At 43.0% G+C, this 22,129-nt stretch overlaps 1 protein-coding gene across 4 annotated transcripts in view; it reads left to right on the top strand.

The window, feature by feature from the left end:
- IL13RA2 (interleukin 13 receptor subunit alpha 2) overlaps positions 1–12,368 on the top strand; it is a 638,692-nt gene extending 626,324 nt beyond the window's left edge. For all 4 annotated transcript variants that reach the window (XM_085607852.1, XM_085607854.1, XM_085607855.1 and 1 more), the window contains exon 10: positions 12,089–12,368. In XM_085607852.1, the coding sequence (XP_085463978.1) occupies positions 12,089–12,131 (43 nt within the window). In that variant the 3' untranslated portion in view covers positions 12,132–12,368. The remainder of the gene's footprint in view (positions 1–12,088) is intronic.
- The last annotated feature ends 9,761 nt before the right edge of the window (positions 12,369–22,129 follow it).

The following is a 22,129-nucleotide window of genomic DNA, read 5'->3' as shown; positions in this document are numbered from 1 at the left end:
CTTTAGGTCACTAATCAATTGTCAGAACGTTTGCAACTTGGCCATGGCACAAACATATGATATTGAAGCTTGGGCCCACCAGCTTAACTACATAATAGACATCCTGTGAAAACAGAATATCATTGATCACATCACTTACCCATCAATGAATCATGGCAGCCCAATCTCCCTTTAAGACAGCTCAGTGGTTCCATCCCAGTTTGTCAGCTACACCCTCGCCCTTCTAAAAACTGAGCCTGCCATATGATGTTACACCAGTCCAACAAACTAACTATAGAAGCCCACTCTTCTATCAGGATCTTCCATTCAGAACCCAAGAAATGCAAACATGTTATTACAACTATGCCAAGAGGGTCTTCTATAGTGATCTCTCTTCTATAAAACAGATGGAGGAACTAATAAAAACAAACTAAAGGGGCTGCTTTTACACTGCTGATCTGCCTTTACTAATGCCCCATCCATTGAACACATGATTGGCGATGACAAACCTGGATTTCTTTCCCTAACAGAGACACGCTTGCACCCTCATAACACTCACATAACACTCACTCACAAGCAGCTAGGCTTTGAAGACATTACTAGTGAGGTGTGGTGTATTGCACTACCTACTCTAGTGTGGCCTACTAAACTCTCTTGAGTTGTAGAAAGGGTGTGCTAAGCCCTTAACACACCACTCTAAGTTCAGTAGAACTTACTGTATTCTAAAGCTTGTATTGTATGTACCTTGGGTACCTTTAGTGGTTTTCAGTTAGTCACTCAATTGAGATTATCTGGTAAAACAATAGCAAGCTGGAATCCCACACGCTGCACACCAATGTGAGAAGTTGGCCTGGTATTTGCTGTCCACTAGTTATAGTGGGCACTCTGTACCAGTCCAAACAACCCCTTATTGGTTATAGGTTAAAGTCAACCTTTACTGAAAGCTACCCTAGTGGTAGCTATGGAGAGCAGCCTTCAGACTAAGTCTTGAAGGAATGTAAAGCAGCTTGTTTTACCTGTCTATAATCTCTTGAGTGCCTAAATGAAAGACAACCACATCAGGTATATATATAAAATATATGTTTTTATTTCTAAACACACCCTCCTAGACTCTTTATGAGACTAGAGGTCAAAACACATAAGTTACACTTCAAATATCACAGTAATAAGCACAAATACACGTCAGGCCCTAGGGGCGAGCCAAACCATATACTAAAATAGTGGTATAAGAACCACGACTTAACTAGACACAAGGCCTAGAGCCTGTAGAATCACCAGGACCCCAAGGAACCACCCAAGGTAATAACACAGGGGACCCAAGGGGGCCGTGTGCAGTGTGAGAACACAGCCGTGAGCTCCCGTTTGCTTCTATGGGGAAAGTCACGGTTAGATTTTTAAAGATTAGGTACACTTAGAAACGAGTCAGGACCAAACCCTTTGGGACTTAGGAAGTTCTAGAGTCAACACCCACGGGAGCACTGGAGTACTCATGTTACCTCATCCAGGGAAGCTGTGTGCATAGGTGTCAAATGGTGTCGATTTCAATGGGAGCTGGCAAAGAAGTGCTGCTGCTGGGAAGATGCAAAGTGTCCGAAGAGATCCAAGCCTGGACCGAAGTTGAGAAGAACCTGAAAGCAGAGGGGACAGAGTCTGGGTCACTAGCCAGTGACCAGGAAGGCGATAGGCTGATGCCCACCGATGTCGGGTGATTTCAGGTGAAGGAGGTGAAGCTTGACTCTTCAGCCACGAGGACCAGGAGGAGTTGAGGACAACCAGGAGCTGGATTCGAGCTGTCCCACAAAGGATGTCGAGTGCTGCTCAGATTGGACACAACAAGCCTTGGCAACAGCAACCCATACGGAAAGGAGAAAGATGCTTCGGTGCAGACCAGCAAGATCTGTGGGACTCACCACTTGGTAGGGAGTCGGGGCACGTCTGGAGCAACCAGAAAAGCCCAAGGAAAATCAAGGTTACCCCCTCAGGGACCCACCAGTCGACAGACCAGGGATCGCGAAGGGACCTTGAGATGAAACACAAAATGGCGGCCCACGGGTCACTCGGGATGACTAGGCCAACAATCTTTGGTGGATTCTGTGCTCGAGGTAGGGGCTACTAGTAAGCCCAAGCACGACTTCAAGAGGCGTCGAGAAGTCAATGCACTTGCAAAAGTGCACGTGACCAGGAGTTCCGGTTCCACGCTACTCACGAGAGCTGCAGGTCTCAGCTTTACTGGGGACTCGGGTCGGCCTCTGAGATGTCTGGAAATCCACTTCCTGGGCTGCAAATACTTTGGAGTCCGGCGGGAGCTTCCGAGATGCAGACCGGCAAAGTGCTTTGTTGGTGCCTGCCAAGTAGGGGAATCACTCCTTGACCCCAAGGGAGATTTCTTCAGTACTCTAGTCATTAGTTGAGCATCGAAGTTCCAGGATTCAGCTTCAGAGTTTCGTCCAGGGATATCTAAAGTTCTGGTTACAGAGGTTCCTTACTTATACCTAAGGAAGGGGTTGGACTAGCTCTGGGGACCCACCTATGGGAGGGTTTGAAAAGAAGGCGCCAGAGCAGGGGCTGGAAGCCCCTGAACCGGTTTGAGCTAGACTATGCACAGGGACACCAAATGTGCCCCCAGTTCAGGACTTCAAAGAACTCAGAGAGTGCTCCCACCCAGCCCCAATACACATAAGCCTATCTGGGAGATGTTTACACCTCCCTGTGACAGGAAACCTATTGTCCAGGCCTCCCCTGCTGGAGTTTCGGTCAGCAGCAGGAGGCCAGACCCATGTCTGTGGCTGCAGCATCCATTTTGTGATGCCAGGGCTCTATTAGATTTCTACTGGGTATACCAGTACTTTCATGTCTCTCCCTCTAGAAGCGTGGGATCATACTCCCACACCACTTACCGATATGAGGCTATGATTCCAAGGTGTATGACACCAAACATGACATGTTTCTGTGCAGCCAGTCCAAAGTTAGCATTTACCGTTGGGTTATAATGCACTTAAGACTATATGGTCAGGCTGCACCACTGACAACCCCGGAGAAGAGATTCAGAAGGCTGCAGAGGGGCTCAGCTCATGCCTGGGCACCCTCTCACATATAACCAAGCACCCTGCCTTCAGGATTGATAAGGCCTGCCATAGGGGTGACTGATAGGTTACTATGTGCAGTGATAGGTGAGGTATAGTGAACCTATACCTCAGTAAGGGGTGCATGCACCACCTTACCCAGGCTGCAGTAGCAAACCTGTGGTGTCATTTTGTATGGCTTTCCAGGGGTGGCACAATACATGCTTCAGCCCCTGGTAGGCCTCTGGGGTACCTATGCCCTGGGTACATAGTATACCAAATACTAGGGACTCACTAGGGTACCCCAGAATTCAATTTGGAGTGTACCTAAAGTACATGCAATCAATTTAGAGAGGAAGCAGCTAGGCTGGGGCCCTGAATAGCAAGGTCCCAGCCAGACTAAAGTCGAAAAACAGTGAAACACCAGCAAAAAGTGGGGCTAAACATGTGAAGCAGATCCTACTCTCCTACACTCACCAATAACAGGCTACATCCCTCTTGGCAACCAGTAAACCAACTGCAATAAGCATGCGAGCATGGCGCGGGCCACGCAAGGTATCCATCACCCCTTTAGGATTTTATGAGGGTCGGGATCTATTTCATGTATAATTATATTCACTAGGACAACTATTCCAAGATTTATTAGAGGTGTCTTCTGTCAAAATATACACAGGCTATATTCTCAAGGTGTGTTATTCCCCAACGCTTGTAGCCCAGGTTAGGGTGAATTAGACGTACAATGGCACCCATAAACATAGCTGCCAATTTTCCCAAGTCCATGAGTGATGTGCTGCTCCAGTCCAGGTTTTTAACTTTGAAATCTTGGACTTGTATTCCTGTATTATAATGGTATAAACAAGACTAAAAGTCCCAGAATTCAAAGGAAAACCCGGGTCAAGAACAGCACATCATGAATGACCCGAGAAAACTAGGCTGGCTGCATAAAGAGGGCCTACATGGCATAGCCGTACTGTTTTGTTGGATATTCTAATATGTACTACAGGGTATTTAAATGTGAAATGTCATAGTGGCAAATGTTTTGTTTTTTCTATTGAATGTATCTACATAACGCAAACCTAGCTCAAAGGACGCGTAGCTCTGAAGGTGTTTACAGTAAATTACATAATCACAGTGAGCCTGGGCCAGTGATTCAGAAACAAAAGCAGAACCTAATGCATCACTATCAAAGTCCAAATGTTGCTTTCTGCTCCGCAAATTAGCAAAATATAAAAAACACCAATCATGGTGATTTGGCACAATATATGCAACAATGTAAAGACAGATTTTGTCCACTCCACCTGGGTATATGGACATCAATTTACCAAAATGCCAGGGGTAAAGGAAGTGAAATCACACATCCTATGACCCTACACACATCAAAAGAACTGACATCTCATACCTTTGACCCTCAACTCCCTAGGAAGTGATGTCACTTGATCTTAACCCGCATGATATTGAAATAGTAGATTGATTAAGCTATTTGATGTTGAGCCGATGCCGAGGCTCGAACACTGACGCCAGCTACTGAGTAGGTAGCGCAGACTGCTGAGCCATATCCCCATGATGGAACAACCAGGGTATGGACTCATAATCAGTAAGGCCGAGCCCGACTTACACAACAACCAAGAGAATGCCAATACTGATAATTATTTCCAAATTTATTTTTCAAAATGGCACCTTGAATTAATCAAAAATAACTACTATCACTTTATCAAAACTTGTACTTTTAAAAAAAAAGTTTTTACACAAAAATATTCCTCTCAACTCACAAGCAAACACTCAAAATTTACATATATCAAATAATTTTCACCCCACACATTCTTCTTCCACATTCTTTAGAAAGGCATCACCTCAACCATACACATTTCCACCTTTCCAAAAAGTCACCATATTACAAAACACTTTCACATACGCTCCAGCAAACTCACCTTCATCCAACCTTACATACCCACAACCGATATATACAGACTTCAATTAAATAGTTCCCAAAAAAGACTTTTTAAGCCACAACAAAACCTATGGTGTAAGTATTTAGCAATATCTACAACAATCCAGCAAACTTTTTTTCACAAGTATAAACACTCTATAGGTTATAACAAATAGGTCGACGCGTTTCGAACACCAATATCCAATTGTTGGTGTTCTCTTCAGTACCTACAAGCTCTAATTTACGAATATTTTTGTGTAAAAACTTTTTTGAAAAAAGTACAAGTTTTGATAAAGTGATAGTGGTTATTTTTGATTAATTCAAGGTGCCATTTTGAAAAATAAATTTGGAAATAATTATCAGTATTGGCATTCTTTTGGTTGTTGAGCCATATCCCCAGCACTGCCTGCAGAGGTTTGTATAGCTATCTTGAGTGCACCTATCGGCACTCAATGGTACTACTACACGCACCAGTGCAAAGAAAAGTGCCTTTCAATTTGCACCATTTCATCAGCTTATGTTATTTGCAATAGCATAAACACTATTTGTTTCTACTCATAGTTTACTTGTCACAACTTTACTTCTAAAACCGTTTCCTGGTAACTGAGCACATCATGAGGGCACAGAAGGCAGCAGGCGAGGGCAGCGCTAATGACACCTAGTGCTTGATTCCAACTCATCAGAGACCTTGTCCCAGAGGCCTCTGTGATCAGCACAGTGCAGGGGCTGCTGTCACTTACGGCGCCAGAACAGAGCGGATTTAGACTTCGTGGGTCGCCTTCTACAGGCACAAGTTAGTCCTGGGGCTCCAGACCCAGACGGCAGGGACACAAATGTGGTTTTATTAATAGTAGCGTTTGCACAACTAAATTGAATTGGTGTTTATTCTCATATCATCTGCTTAAGTTGAAGGCTGGGAGCCTGCCTCAAAGGTAAGACAGCTTTAGATATGCACCACCTTATGAATAGCTCATCAAAGAACCAATCCGTTTCGACCTTCTGTGTGGCGCTTTTTATCGAAGGTCTTCATCAGGGTGAGTGTGTTTATACGGAGGACTGGAGGTATCACAACTGTGATTGGGAAAACTCGGAATCCTTAATTCTCATATTCCAGGAGAATTCTTTATACTAGAAATGCCGAGAAGTGGTTTTTGCGTTAAACGTTAGAGAGCCCCAACGGCCCAGTTGCAAGAAGGCCGTCCTATTTTCAAGTAGGGTGTGTCTCAAATTGGGGTCTTCCACCAAGGAAATTAGTCCTGTGGGGCACTGCCGTGATTTCTTCTATTATGTATCCTCGGGGCAAAGGCATAACAGTAGGTCGAAACGCATTGGTTCTTTGATGAGGCAAGCCTAAGAGAATCAAGGACAAAAACGACGTCAAGTCTTCGGCAATACTCCTAAAGTATACAGAACAGTTGCGCAAACTTGGTTTCCTAATACCCGTAGGCTACCTCTTCCTGGCACTCAAAGAGACTAATGTACTGTGAGGGCTTTACGAATAGGAGTCCCTGTACTATCTTTTGAATAACGTAGGACTTTTTCCATTTATATAATATTCCATATTTTGATGTTAGAAAGTGTATGAGAAGGTTCACGTATTGAATATATGATCTATTTATGTTTTATTGTGTGTATACATAAATCTGTTTTGTGTTCGTCCCCCATGTGAGTATTGTAAAGTTGTATTGAGCATCTTGTTTGTGCTTTAGTAACTGCTGCACAGGATCAACAGGTCTTGATGAAATATAGAACACAGATTTACATATTATTGTAACCTAGTGGAAAATAAAAATCCACTTGAAAAATTCAAAGTATATATCATCTATGGTGTCAGAGGTAATACTTTTTTCCAATACTAGCTTTGTATTGCATCTTGGATTTTGGAGGCACATAAACTGTCATGTGTAATCCACTTTTGTGCATGTCTTAGCAACTCTCCCCTTATTGGTTTGGGACTAAGGCCAACGTTTCCTTCTGCTAACAAAATGTCCCCAAAAACGTACATTGTTCAAGCCCCCCACAGAATTCATGAACGCAAATGTCGCTAGGGGCTGACTCTGCATGTTTTTGTTTTAATATTTGGACAGGTTTTTGCATTTTCTAAGGTTTTGTAAATTTGAGCACAATCAAAGGCCGCCTTTGATTGTAATTATGTTTCATAATTTTCCCACTTAGTAACACATTCCACACAAATATACTCCACACCATGCCACATACTTCCAATCAGCATAATTTCACTCAGCGACACACACTTACACACCAAATAATTCAGCTGTACACATTTCCGTATCATACCACATAATTTGACAACAAACCTTATATTTCAACCCAACAACAGAGTTACACAACACACTAGATGCATCCAATCCACACCACAAAATACTACATCATGTCGCACAATTCAACAGCTTACCACACACTTAAACGCAAAAACATACCACTCCACCACATAAAATTCCATTCCACATAATTACACTCTAACACACATTCCCTCTCCACATAATTTCAAATCACTCAATGCCACATAATTGCTACCCGCATATTTCCATTATGCACCATGCCATATAATTCAACTACACAAATTCACCACACATAATTCTACAACTACCAATTCGAAATCAAATAATTCCACTGCACACCACATACATAGACTCCAATCCAAAACACAGTAGTAAAACACATTCTCATTTACAGCGCCAATACCTCTAACTCTCACGAATCCGAGACTAATTTGCATTGCAAATGCTTGTTATTCAATCTGCGTCCATGGTAAATGTGCCAAACACAATAATTCCCTGTTAGTTTCTCAGTTTTTCACTTTGAATCGGTTCTAAACACAATCATTTTACATTTGGACGATATCTAATGATTTACAGGAGGCACACTTTCTTTTTAAAGTTTTTAGTGTTGTAATATTTATAGTGTTTGATACTTTTATAGAGCAAACATGCAGGCTGCTTCAGAGTAATATACAAACATAACATTAGGGGAAAACATATTTTGTTATGCATTCCTGCCCCAATAACATTCCTTCGATGATGTTTCCTCATTGCCTGGCAGATTTAATCATGTTAATTATTTAAGGGGAGCATGGCGAGAGAATGTAGCCTAATGGCTGGGTCAGTCGACCTCAAATCTGGGGACCCTGGTTCAAGTCTTGGCAACGATGCTCAACATCCTCTGATTCTAATCACTTAATCTCCCCATGCCTAACACAAGCATTTGCAATGCAGTAGGTCTCGCATTTGAGAGCGTTAGAGCTATTGGCGTTTTAAATGACAATGACTCTTACCCATGTATTTTGGTTTGGAGTGGAGTGGGCTTATAAACAAGCATTTGCAATGCAATCGGTTTTGCATTTGTTAAAGTTAGAGCTCTTGGTGTTGAAAATCACAATGCTTTTTATTTTTATTATTATGCAGTTGAGGGATGATATTTGCACAGGGCTATTGCCATTTTATGACCTCCCACGGCGCTGGAGAACCAGAAAATGTGAAATAGGTTATGAGGGAAGGGAGACGTGTAATATGCTGGCTGAAAAAAAAAAAAGTAACAACATCCTGGAAATAGCAAACACTCATAGGCAATGCAAGATTAAGTAAAGTATGTGAAATGTAAGCAGGAACAACATAGTTCCTTTAATGCTTTTACACTTATTATTTAGAAACTATTGAGTGTTTCTGCCTGAAAAGTTAAGAACATGACTACATTGACCTGTTTCAATGTCCATTGCTTTAATCCTTACAAAATATGGTTTAAAAAGACCGTATCCCTGAGCACAAGGCCGCTGTACACATTTTAGAAACTAAACTGAAAATAAACACTGATATGGATCATATTTAAGCGTTTACCACTTTAGGCACCAAGCAGGTATTGCAGTACCTACAGGTATGGTGTATTTCTCCACCCGGAAAAACAATGTTGTTTAAAGAAAGAGGAGAAAAAGTAGAGCTTCACTAGCGAGCTCTGTAAAGTGGCGCCAATGTGTGTGGTTGTGAATAAAATAAATCGGACCATGTGCGACCTCTCAGAAAAAAACTGAATACTTCAGGTTTTAAACACAAAATCCATAATACAATTTCAAAAGTCCCATCGCTATATGAAGGCAGACTTAAGACTTCTCTCTTCAGAACAAACTCAAAAACAAAAGCGATCAGCCAACCGTCTATGATTCCACTGACAAAACCTGCTTTATTACAGGCTAGACAGACTTAAAAGAGATGTGTCAAGTGTCGGAAGATGATGGGGCAGTATAAAGCTGGAGAGTTATGAACATGTATTGAACCCCAGTAGAGGTGAGACAGCTATGTGTTCCCACCAGAGACCTGGGGATACTGAGAGGATATGCATGACCTCTTACCCCGCACCAAGTACGACAACTTAAAGAATACCCTACCCCACTCTCACCCTCTCCTTCTTACCAACTACCGGCTCCTTGGCATCTGAGCACGCTAACCTCGATTCCGGCTGAAGTAAGCCGAGTGCCCAATCAGGGGCAAGAGGAAACCGTCCCAAGGAGAAGAATAAGATGTGGGAAGCCACCGCACATTCCTGGTGTGCCCAGCGTGCAGCAGGCACGAGGCACCAAAAGGAGATTTGCAAGGAGAAGGTTAGCGAAACAAGAGGACCTCTGTCTAATGGTTGATAAGCCTGGTAACCATCTTTGAATTGTCAAGTTTCTTGCAAATCTCAAAGTATTCGTAAGAAAAAAAAAAACGATTCTGAGAAGGAAATACAAATTCCAACAGAGTGCTTATTTAGGCACACTTATATGTAAGAACTATGTACAAATGTAATAGTGTTTAATAGATTAACACAAAAAAGTAACGCATAATTTTGAAAATGACCACAAGTGATATTGTCACAAACAAGCAGTGTTGTGGGAAGGGCATGAGGGACGGCACAGGAGATTGTGGGAAACTGCGTTCGAAACATGAAGCGCCTCTGTGAAATGGGCTATGACACGCAAGCCTGAGCCAGATCCCAAGCAGTGTTGTAGGAGGGGCATGGGGACGGGACAGGAGATTAAGTGGCAAACGGCGTCCCAAACAGAAAGTGCCTCTGTGAAATGGGCGCCAACACACAAGCCTGAGGCAGACCCTAAGCAGTGTTGTGGGAGGGGCATGAAGGGCAGCACAGAAGATTAGGTGAGAAACGGCGTCCCAAACATGAAGTGCCTCTGTGAAATAGGCACCGACACACAAGCTGCGAAGAGGTCTGTGTAATTAAAAGATCAGTAGAAAATGTAAGAGCGGCTGGAAAAGCAGTGGTTCTTATTATAATTGAAAGAAAATGTTTACTTTAAAAACAAGCACGGCGTCTGCGCAGTGGGCGCCGTGCTGATACATATGCCCAATGACAGACCCCCATGCGCTGCCCGCCCCTCGCACACTCTGGCTCCTTGCGCATGCACCGCTGCTATGTTTACATCAGGCAGAGACGTGCAAGACAAAGAAAAAGTCCGAACAGTGCGTACGAAAACTGTAGTTGGTGGCCGCTGCTTCCGGGACTACATGGAAGTCAGATGGACATCAACAGTCAATCAAAACAAAGGTAACAAAAGCGATATGAACATTCAGCAAATGGCAAGCAGCCGGAGAAACTACTGGCCGCTTTCCAACATATATAGATTACTTTATGTCTCGCTGATACAGCGCATGCAGCGCATGCGCTGCCAAGGCGAGAACAAAAAAAGATGAATGTGTCCATTTGTAATGAAAGTGGCGCTCATGTATAGCCCGATACCTTAGGGTAAAGTTCACACTATATAAAACTACGAGAAAAAAAAATAATTAAACAGTGACCATATATGCTTATATACACAAGTTATTCAGTCATTCATCCTCATAGCTCCCAAGTGGCCCTCTGATGTTTTTCATGCTCAGCCAGCCCGACTTATTAGTCAACAGGACATTTTTATGCTGTGTGTGTGTGATGGGAAACTGTGAACAACAATTCCCAGAAGGCAGGGTGATAATAATTGCAACACGAGTCACTCCCGTGCGATGAGTTCGAGCTGTATTTCACCCCTACTGTAATGTTTTGTGTAAGACAAGCATTTTCTTTCGTTAGTTTTTATTTTGAATCAGTGCAAACCGCATGTCATATTCCCACAGGTGTCCTCTTGAAGGTGAGCTGATGAATGCGTTGCTGCCAGCTCCCTGTGCCGAAAAAATGTTAGCATGACGCTGTCATTCATTGATTCGTTTGCAGTTCTGCAGCACCCTTATTTTAAAAGGAGTTTTCTGCTTTTTTTTGTAACGCACTTCAGCCCTTCGAAAACAATGTTGTAAGCATTATATGTGCTGTATGGAGAGATGAACGCATGTATTCTTTGTTGAGCAATTCAATGCTTTCAGATGTATAAGCAATGCTCGCTGGACAGTCCCAGGAAGGAGCAAACCGTAAGCAAGCAACAAAGGGGTAAACAGAATTTAAAAATACGCTATGACTGGTCCAGCGCTAGCCGTGTCATATACTTTTTTTTCAGGGGGGGCAAGTCAAGCAACAACGGAGGGAGGGGGTAGAGTTTTGCCAAGGAGTAAGAGTGTCCACACAAGGTGATCTCACACAAAGGGACAGGAGGTCAAAACAAGGAGAAGGGACCATCACACGCTGTATAGTGTGATGGCCAAACAATTGGTTCTCTGAGGGAAATCGCCAAGGACGGAATTAAGCATCCAAAGGAGGGGCATTTACACAAGTGCAGCAATAACATGCCAGCATTTCAGAATGCCACAAATAGTAATCCATGGCAATCAGCGGATTTGCCAAACCCCACAGAAGAGCTATAACAGGTTGATTGAAGCTCGACCTAAAAACAAGTGGAACTTGACATAGGACTGAGCACAGAAATGTAGAGGTTAACAGTTTACCTTATGTTCTTTCTATTTACTTACTTTGAGTATATAAATTTCAACAAATATTGAATGCATAAGAAAGCTAGTGGTGACAAACTTTCAATGGTAAGAAGGTACCTTCAGGATTAAATCAAATTTTCCACGAAAAACACTCAATACCTCCTTCTAGATTGTACAGCCCAGAAGTAAGTGTTTTGTTTTTGCATGGCTAAATACAAACATATAATGTATATAAAGTTATATATCTTGTTTTCTTTCAGATTCAACGTAAATGAAAAATTTAAATATCCTCTAGCATTATAAATTTGGAAAGTGGATTTGTTCAACCTAACCAATTGTCTTCAGAAACAACATCATCCAAAGCCCTTTGGAAGATTTGAAGTGAATTTGGGCACTTTGTAATGTCCCTTCAATCACTCAAGTATGCTGCACAAGTAGCAATGGGACACAAAATGTTGACTGTAGTATACAAAGCATGCAATATGCAGTGTTAATCTATTTGGCATCATGAAACAAATAAATTCAGTTCTCCAACCTGTTCCTCAAGTGTCCCCTCTCTTCTGTTCTATACGACAACAATGTCAACAATTCTTAGTTAGATTAGTTAGGTAATGCTTAAACTGCATACCAATCGAAGTACATTGCAATTAGTAATCAGGCCTTTCAGTAGCTAGTAGAATAATTCAAAATCACTTTTTTGTAATATCCTTGGTATATGGAAAATATAATTTTATGCTCCGTGGTTTTTATGCCCTAAAATTCTGAATGGGATCATACAATGCTTATTTCTGACCGTTATTTACTCCAGTGGCTACTGTTATTAGAGTGTAAAATATTCTAATAACTGGGCATGCATATGATCATGAAGTGATGCAGATGTTGTACTAAATGTATTTAGTACTTCTAGTGGCCAAGCGTATTAAATCTAGGCGAGGAGGGCTCTATGTAAGAGGTGTATCATTTGTGATTTTGTAATCAGTGTTGAAGGGGTAGAATTGCATGTATCTGCCCCCTCCCTGCACATGATTGGCCAGTGGGCTTAGGATGGAAACAGTGAAGAGAATGAACTTTAATGGAAAGTTGCTTAATGCAACCCTACCCCCCCTCCGCCACTGAATTATTACATTGTACTGTTATGCATTTTGCTGGTAATGGCGAACAAGTCTAAAGCAGGTGGCAAAAGTGTATTAAGTGTACAGTTTGTGTCCTGTTTTGTGGGTGAAGAACATGGGACCTGAATCGCAAAGCTATATGTACATATAAATTCAATTTACAAGCGCAAATAGCCTTAGTTACGAATACCAAGAATTCAGAAATGGGGAACTTGAACTCATAAATGATTTATCCGAGCATTATATAGTCCATCATGGTGGAGGCCCTCGAAAGTTTCGGAACACCCAAAACTTGAGAGTTAGTAGTTATTAATAACATTTTTCTGAACCATTCCCACAATAAATATGGTAAGAAAAGTAATCCTCAAAGGTCAAAGAGTAAATCGAACCATTGACAAGATAATATCACCTTCTAGTGTGCTAATAGAAAGGGAACATCCTCAAATTTGTGTGGAGAAGGGTATTTTTTTTTAACAGTAAAAAATATTTTCACTACGAAAAAATGTGCAATTGCACAAATTCACTGGAATTCTCCATGTGGAGTTGCCTGCTTTGAACAATTACAAAAGGGAGAAGCCTTCAACATCTGTTTATTTGCATTTACAATGAATACCCGAGTGTGTAGACAAATACACTCAATAGCAGCACCAAAATATAACAGGTTCATAATGTTCAATGAGAATCAAGACAATGGTCAGCTGTGCAAGCTCCATATACAATTACATAAAATGTCCAACACTTTTTGGTGTCAAGAGGAGGTCCTCCAATCTGGACGAAAGGTGACTCAATAAAAAGATAAAAGGAAAAATGCAACATTTAATAAATATCCATCACAACAACAGAAAAAATAGGAGGGAGAGAAAGTAACCAAAGTAAAAAGCACTGGTCAACCAACTCATGTCACGGATTGCTCTAGTTTTCTATTTCAGGTAGGGCCTATTCATAAATAAGAGTAGTGGGGGTGGCGTAACAGCCAAGCAGCTCCATTGGGTCAGCCGATGAGGACCCCATCAGAAGGGGCCAAGCGTCTGCAACAGCACACTGAGTGGTGGGCCCGGCCCCAAACTTTACACGATGCTGGAGGGCCAGAACATTGCTGGTTAGTATGTTCCCCATTCACTGTGTATCATATTCCTCAGGTTGTTCCCTCTGGAGATTTCTCTAATCTGCTCAGTTGGGTCTCCTAGGCCCTCAGTGTTCTCCCCCAACCCTCCCTCCGGGTGCCCCCAGGCATCCTAAACCTCTGACCACAGTCCCACAATCAGGCATCTCCGTACCCATCTAGCATCCTCCATCAACAGGACCCTTTCCTCAGCTCTCGCCCACTGGGTCACATCCACCCTCGAGTTTCCCACCACTGTTCCTGTGGCTGATTTCCAGGCCATCAATATTCGTCTTGTGGCCAACACCGGAGCCAGATCCACAAATCTAGTGCTCACCTTTCGTGCATGTGGTCTCAGAAATAACCCCAATATACAGGCCCCCAAGGAGAGGGAAGGGAGCTTCTTAGCTTGGCATTCAGGTTGTTCAACATTGTGTCCCAAAATGTGCGTAATTGGGGCAATACTAAGTGTAATGGACCAAGTCTGCATCCAAGTTTCTACACCTTGGACAAGTACGTAACTCCCCACAATAACTACCTGGATTCTGTGTTGGGTTATGTAGTAATGTGTGCATAATTAAATTGCGTATATTTCAACCTCATGTTAATGGAGACCTTTTTAGGGTACGCAAATATCCTACATGACTACGAATCTGTAATGTCTTGCTCCAGGACCCCCTCCTCCTAACTCGTAATGCCAACAGTGGTTTTTGAATCATCTGAGAGAGAGAGAGTGGTAAAACCAAGTTATCAAATGTCTAGCAGTACCCAGGGACACCAATAACTGCAGCCTTGTATGAGTTGTTGGCTCATCCCATCCTCCAGCCCATAGATCTTGAAATGTCCAAATAAGACCCTCACAGATAATGAATTGTCCTTGGGGCAGGTCATGTTGGGTCACCTCGTCCTCCAACAGGAGCAGTGCTCCTCGTTGGTAACAATCTCCCACTCTCACCAGACCAGCATCAGTCCAGGCCAACAACCGGCCAACTGTAAAAAAAAAAAAAAGGAGAGGGGGGGCCGCTATTTGGAGACCCACCAGAGGCAATGCTGGGCAATATAAAGGCGTCCCTGCGGTTCTCAGCACACAGTGTCTCCAGCAATGTAACGCCACTGACAGCAACAAACCTGAGTGGCAGGCATAGCAGTTTTGCTAGTAAAGCACCCAAATGCGTGGACTGCCCCACCAACCCCACCTCCTCTTGGTGGGCTCCATCGAGCCACTGTGTAATCCACTGGAGCTGCGAGGCCAAAAAGTACAGCCCAAAACCAGGGGCACCTAGGCCCCCATCAGCAAGTGGGGTGCCGGAGAACCTCCAGAGAGACACCTTGTGGTGACCTCCGTCTTATATCACCTCACACAGCAGGGTGTCTTGTTGCTTGAACCAAGAGACCGGTACTCCCACAGTGAGGTTGATAAAGAAATAAAGCAGCCCCAGGAGTATGACCATCTTAGGCACTGAATTCTTAACCATGATTGACAACTTAAGAGAACTCCAAAAGGGGACACAGGATCTAAGGGACTGAAGGGCCTTCCCCAAATTACCCTCTCTCAGATCATCTAAAGAGTGGTAGGTCTGAATACCCAGGTAGCAGATTTAGGAGTGTGACTATGCAAGGTCTGGAGGTAGATCTAGTGGCCTCTGGACATCCGGGGACATAGGAAATATATGGGTCTTGGTTTTATTAGCCCAAAAGCTCAAGACCCTCTCAAACTCCCCCAAAAGGCCCAATTCCACTGCAGAACCTGTAGGTCCATCTCTGAAGTAAAGGAGAATGTCATCGGCATAAAAGGAGATAATATGTACCCATCCCTCAATTTCCACTTTGGTACCCTTGCACTCCAGTCAAAAAAGCTTAGCCAGCTGTTTAATGGGAAGGGCAAAGAAAAGAATAGATAAAGGCCACCCCTGCGTGCTCCCTCTGTATAACTTATATTGCGTGGAGATGGTGGTGCCCATTTTAATCCCAATGGAAGGCAGCTGTTCCTAGAGGAAGAGAAGGGGGGAAACTCTACAACCTAATGGGGTTGAAAAATGGTGTCTCCAGGGAGATGTATCAGTGGGATCAAAATCAGGATGGGGAATACCTCCTTTTGCTTCACACTCCCTGATAAGCATGGAGAGGGATGAAACTCCATGCTTCACACTCCCTGAGTCCTGGTCTTAGGAAGAGGGATCACAACCACATCTTTAGTGGATTCAGGGAGTGCACCCAGTCTTAGGAAGCAGGCATAGAGCGTTTCCAGTGTCAGAGCCAGTGCCAGCAAATGCAGCATAAAACTCTGCAGGAAAGCCATTCAGGCCGTGGTTTTACCCATTGCCATTTCTTTGATGGCTACTCTGATCTCCTGTACTGATATTGGTCCACCCAAGCCCTCGCGGACCTCCCTAGGAAGTCCTCGCAGTGGTAGTCTGTCTATAAAAGTGGCCTGAATCCCATGACAAAGTTTACCACACATGTCCTGGGGAAAAAACACTCAGTAGATGACATATATTGAACAGTGTTGGATAAATCAAATATCCCAAACACAGTAAAAGGAACAAAAATGGATATATTGGGTCCGCAGCCATTAAAAAGGTCCTCAATGACAATATTCTGTGGCACCTACTGAGTAGACTATAGGTACTGTGATGTGGGCACGATTGAATTCAGCTATCCCTAAACACAGATAGAATAGTTTTGGACCTGGAGACATATTATATCTCTATGGGTGTTGAGGTGTGTTGACCCTGTGTCACGAAGCGACAGAAAACATCGAGGGGATAGAGGAAGAAGATACGCTCCCTTCTTATATCTCTCCCCATCTCTATTTTCAGCCCCCCCGTCCTCTGGGTACATACTGAGGTGCTAGAAAGAAGGAAGAAGACCGTGACATAGCGGGGGATGGTCAATTTAAGGGAGAGATCTTGGAAAGCCCTGTATGTGCTGACGTCAGGAGTTCCGTAAAAATATCAGAACTTCATCGCACAGAGCGGTGGAAGGCTTTTGCCCCGGAAGAGGGGAGCGTCGGCGTTGGTGTACTCCAGTGAGAGAAAACCCCTTGAGGAAAAGAGGAGGGAAAAGAAAATCCGGAAAAGAAAATCCGGGGTGAAAAAATGGTGCCGTAAACTGAATACCCTGCTGGGACTGTGGCTCGGGTGGCTGTAGCAAGTCCGGAGGTGAGAAGAGACTGTGAAGAAGAAGCCCACTGTGAAGATACCCACCACTTCCCCGAAGGGATGTGGATCTCCCAGGTACGTGGATGCCTACGGGGCTTCCTGGGTAGAGCAGGGTATCAAAAAGCAGAGTGCTCTAAAGTTTAAAAAGGGGGTGGGGGGCTGAGATAGAGAATCCCTCTTCCAATAGCTTGTTTTGTTTTCTTCTTTTTCTTGTCACTGGTGGAGGAGTCTCTGGTTGAACTGTTCTATCCCCACTTCCCTCCCTTGAAATAAAGAAAACAGAAAAGAAAAAAAAAACACATACCTTAGCCTTTTTCTTGTCCGAGGGACCATGATGACCAGGAAGACTTCGAGCACCCTAGAATAAAGAACCAAGAACAAATAATACGGACTATAATCAGTCTTTCTTCTCAAATAAATAAACAAAGTATAAAGGAACAGAAGACATTGAGTTGAGTAATTTCCTCAAAGTGCTACACACTGTCTTATTTAGCATTAGAGTTTCTTTAATGATATCCCCCAGAGAGACAATACATTGATGAGGCAGGGGAAGGGTCCATCTACTACGTACTGATGCTGCTTGGGTTGAAGTGAGCTATTCATTTTGAAAGAAATTTGGAACACAAAAAAAGGCATTTTCCTTCATTTTAATGCGTAATTCTAATAAATAAACACACATAAGATTTGATATTAATGTGTCATCTGATTTGGCAAAACATCTATAGTAGATCTTCGTATTCTACACACAGAAACACACACATATATATTTTTTATATGTATAAATAAAATATTTTGTTTGCATTCCCATTTGAGCGGGGGAGCATCTGAAATGTTGACCGCAGAACTATTATAAACATTCTCAATTACATAGCCTGTGTCATAGAATCACGTTTTTGAATCACTCCTCCGCACCGAATATGGCGCAGGAGCAATGCTAGAGATACTGACACGGGTCGGATATCACATAACTGGGTCTTGGGTCACATGAGGAATATACAACAAAAGAGTGCGACAAAAGAAAAAGAGAAACGGCAAAAGAAGTCACTCTTGTTTGTTAAGAGAACCCTCACTCACCAACCTAGTTGGTGACATGCTTCATCATTGGTTTCCCAACAGAGAGGCCGAGTGCCTCCCTGGTGTGCTACGACACCTGATTACAGTGGAGCGTGTTTTTATAGTGATGCAAGTGTGAATGAGTGAAACGTGATTTAAAAAGTGCTTAGTTCATCCGTAAACAAACTTTATTCGTGGCGAATTGAGCACTACTTAAAAGTAGTGTGATGGATGTTTCAGAAACTGGCTAAATTGACCAGATGCATCCATAGTGTAGAAAAGGGAGGGGTGTGGTCAACATGTTTCTGCCTCCATTCGCTTTTTGCAAGGCTTTCGTCAGGACCAAGACACCATGGCGGTATGAGCACACTAAGGCGCACCTAACCTGTGGTGTGGAAAGAACCGGTATGACTTACAGTTTTGGTAGTGCCTTCAGTATTAATGGAAGCTGTATGTATCTGTAAAGAAAAGAAAACATACAGAGAGACAACACAAGTCACATAACAATAAATATATTGGGGTTAGCGTACTTGAATAGTCCCAAAGTGACCATACTCATGCCATTTGAATGGTTCTCATCATAGTACCACTATAGGCTATAACATGGTAGGCTAGAGTGCCTATCTGTGCCTGTGATATATATATATATATATATATACTTATAGCACAGGTACATAGTGATGTTTGTGTGCCATTTTAAAGTGCCAGGCTCTAATTCTTACATTAGTTCCTACATGATAATTATGTTAAAAAAAGCGCGTTTTAGTCTTGCGTGCCGACACGGACATTACCGATCGTTAAAAGTAAAGAAAAGTATAGGACATGACTGAACTGTTAAAATCACAGGATACATGTGAACGTAAAGCTTGTGGTATCCATAGGCTAGGCAGACTGAAAATGCAGAAGAAAACTGAGCTTACTTGAAGTATACGGTAATATTATACCTTGGGTCCTGGTGGGGGGCGTTGGCTTGTAGTCACACACTGTACAGGTGAAATCAAGTAAAACAAGGGTTTCACCATTAAGTTTTACCTTCAACAACCTGACGCGTGTGGGGAATCAGTACTCACTATGCCAAAGCTCAGCGCCCGTGTGGAACCTGCATACTCCCTTCTTGAGGACCCCGTGGATATCACCACACTGGGTCTGGAAGTTTTTTAAGCGGCTGCGCGTTCAGGACCACATTGGGAGGCTTACGACATGTGCGCAGTGATGTAAAGACATCCCAGCGTGCGCCTGCGTCCAAAATACCAACGACTGGACCTGAACACTTGCTTTCATTAGAGACACAGTGTATAGAATTAGGGAAACTTTATTCAGTGCTTGTGGGGAGATGTTTTGGATCACGAGCGCTTGCTTCACAACGATATCCTTCAAATGGACGGAAAATGCTCTAAATATGCTTGTAAATTAAAAGAATATGCAGATAAATTAAAGGGCTATTTTAGTCAGAAATAATCTGTAGAAAAAAATCTGATAATCAGGCCCACTTACTCTCCATTAAAATGTTTTATTCAAAACGGGAAGCTGTATTTAACGCTTGTGGGGAGAAGTTTTAAATCATGGATATCTCCCCGGTGGATGGACTAATCTGAATATCACGGATATTTCTCTGAATATGCATGATAAATTAAAATAAAATGCGTGATAATATTCCAATAGGCACAGTCAGAAAGAATTGATAAGCAGACCCATTTGATCTCCCTTGATATGATGTTATATTCAAAACGTATAATTAAAGCATTAAGCTGATAGTGTATAGTAGTATCTATACATCTAACAGAATAAAACCAAAGTACATGATCCTATACATGTGAGGTCAGTTTTCAGGATCTTTAGTTCGTTGGATGGAGATCCTACAGTAATGTGTATGATGATGTGTCTAAAGTAAGTGAACTCAAAGGATGTTCAATCAAAATCATAGCTATAGACTCTGTAAGGGTGTTAATAGTATTAGACACTGTCAGGGTGTGTTTCCAGGTGCTAATCTATGTGTAGATTCAATAGCGTAATACAGAGCCCCACGGGTTATTGTCGTTGAGTCCCTGTGTATGCGTTGCAAGGCGGTAGACCCACCTCTGTTCTTTCTCGAACAGTATTTGTGACGAGTTGTTCCCAGATTGTATCTGTTTAATTATAGTCCAACGTAAATCGTTCGTTGTGTGATTGGACTGAACAAAATGCTCTGTCATCCTGATTGCACTCTTCTTACACTGGATGTTGCTTCGGTGTTCACACCCACACACGTTGTTTTACTTTGCGTGTGGTCATGCCCACATACCTCAAACCGCATGGGCACGTGATCATGTAGACCACGTTGGTTGAATCGCAATTGGTATGCGAGCGCTGCGTCCAAGTTTTACCACTTTCCAGAGCTAAGGTTTTGGTGGGTGCAGTTAAATGACAGACACTGCAGTTCCCACAAGGGAAGTGTCCCTGAACTCTGGGCAGACCCCAAGCATTAAGTACAGTTGGAGTTTCCTCATTTCCAATTTTTCTTGGGCGAGTGTGTACTAGAGCATCCCTGATGCTCCTGGCCTTTTTGTATGAAAACAACGGTTTTGTCCTTTTTCTGTTATTACTTTCCAAGATCCTCCAATGTTTGTTTATTGACTTGGCAATGACATTATAGACAACATTGTACGTGGTAACACAGGTCAGCAGAACGTCTTCAGAATGTTTAGGGTTGTGCTCAAGCAGGGCTTCCCTTGGTTGGTTCCTGGTCCGTTTGCAACCCCTTTTCAGAATCTACTCTGGGTATCCCCGTCTTTGTAGTTTGTTTGTTAGATCCGCCGCCTGAGAGCGGTAGTCCTCTATCTTGCTGCAATTGCGTCTGATCCTCAAGTACTGACCATAGGGGAGATTATCCCACAGGAGTCTAGGATGGAAGCTGGAAAACTCAAGTAGGTTGTTTTTGGCTGTAGGTTTATAGTGGGTTTTAGTTAACAATTTCCCTTCTGACTTGGTGATAACCACATCCAGGAAGATCATTCCTTCTTATCAAGGACATGTGTAAACCTTAAATTGGTGTCGCGGGTATTAATCCACTCGAGAAATTCCAACAGCGGGCATTCTGGTCCTTGCCAGATGACAAAAATATCATCGACATATCTTTTCCAAAAAGATATACCGAAAGCGTAGGGGTTATCTGTATTCAAGATGTGTTTCCGTTCAAAATCGTGAACATATAGTCCCGCTACGCTCGGGGCAAAGGTACTGCCCATAGACGTCCCTGTTGTTTGTAGGAATAGGTCACCCTTATATTTAAAAAAATTCCATTTGAGGTGGCACAATCAATGATAAATTGTTTGGGAGTCTGGTATCCCTAGGTAACTTCATTAAGAGCCTCTCTCAATACCCTGATAGTTGCATCCTGGGGGATGCTGGTATAAAGACTCTCAATGTCTAATGAGACAAGAATCGTAGAGTCTTCATCCACCGTGAGATCTTGCAAGAGGGCTAGGAGGCTCTTGGTGTCCTTAAGATAGGTGGTGGTCTGCTGAATGAGGGGCTTCAAGAAGAAGTCACAAAAACCTGACAACGGCTCCAACAGAGAGCCGATCCCTGACACGATTGGGCGACAGGGAGGGGGCATCCTATTTTTGTGTGTCTTAGGAAGGGTATAGAAGTATGGAATAACTCCTTGACCTGTCGTTAGGAAATCTGCTTCATGCTTAGTAATATGCCCATTCGCCTCAGCACAGTTAACCAAGTTGGTTATTTGTGCTTTAAGTTGCAATGATGGATCAGTGGTCAAAGGGGTGTAGTTGTAATGGGCACTAAGGAGGTGTCTTCATTCCTTGCCATAGTACACTGTGTTCTGGATGACCACGCCCCGCCTTTGTCCGCCGGCTTTATAACAATTGAGGTGTT

This window comes from Triturus cristatus, chromosome 5_2, assembly GCF_964204655.1.
Source record: "Triturus cristatus chromosome 5_2, aTriCri1.1, whole genome shotgun sequence".
In the NCBI taxonomy this organism is placed as follows: Eukaryota; Metazoa; Chordata; class Amphibia; order Caudata; family Salamandridae; genus Triturus; species Triturus cristatus.
This window is presented reverse-complemented; position numbering and strand designations above follow the sequence as displayed.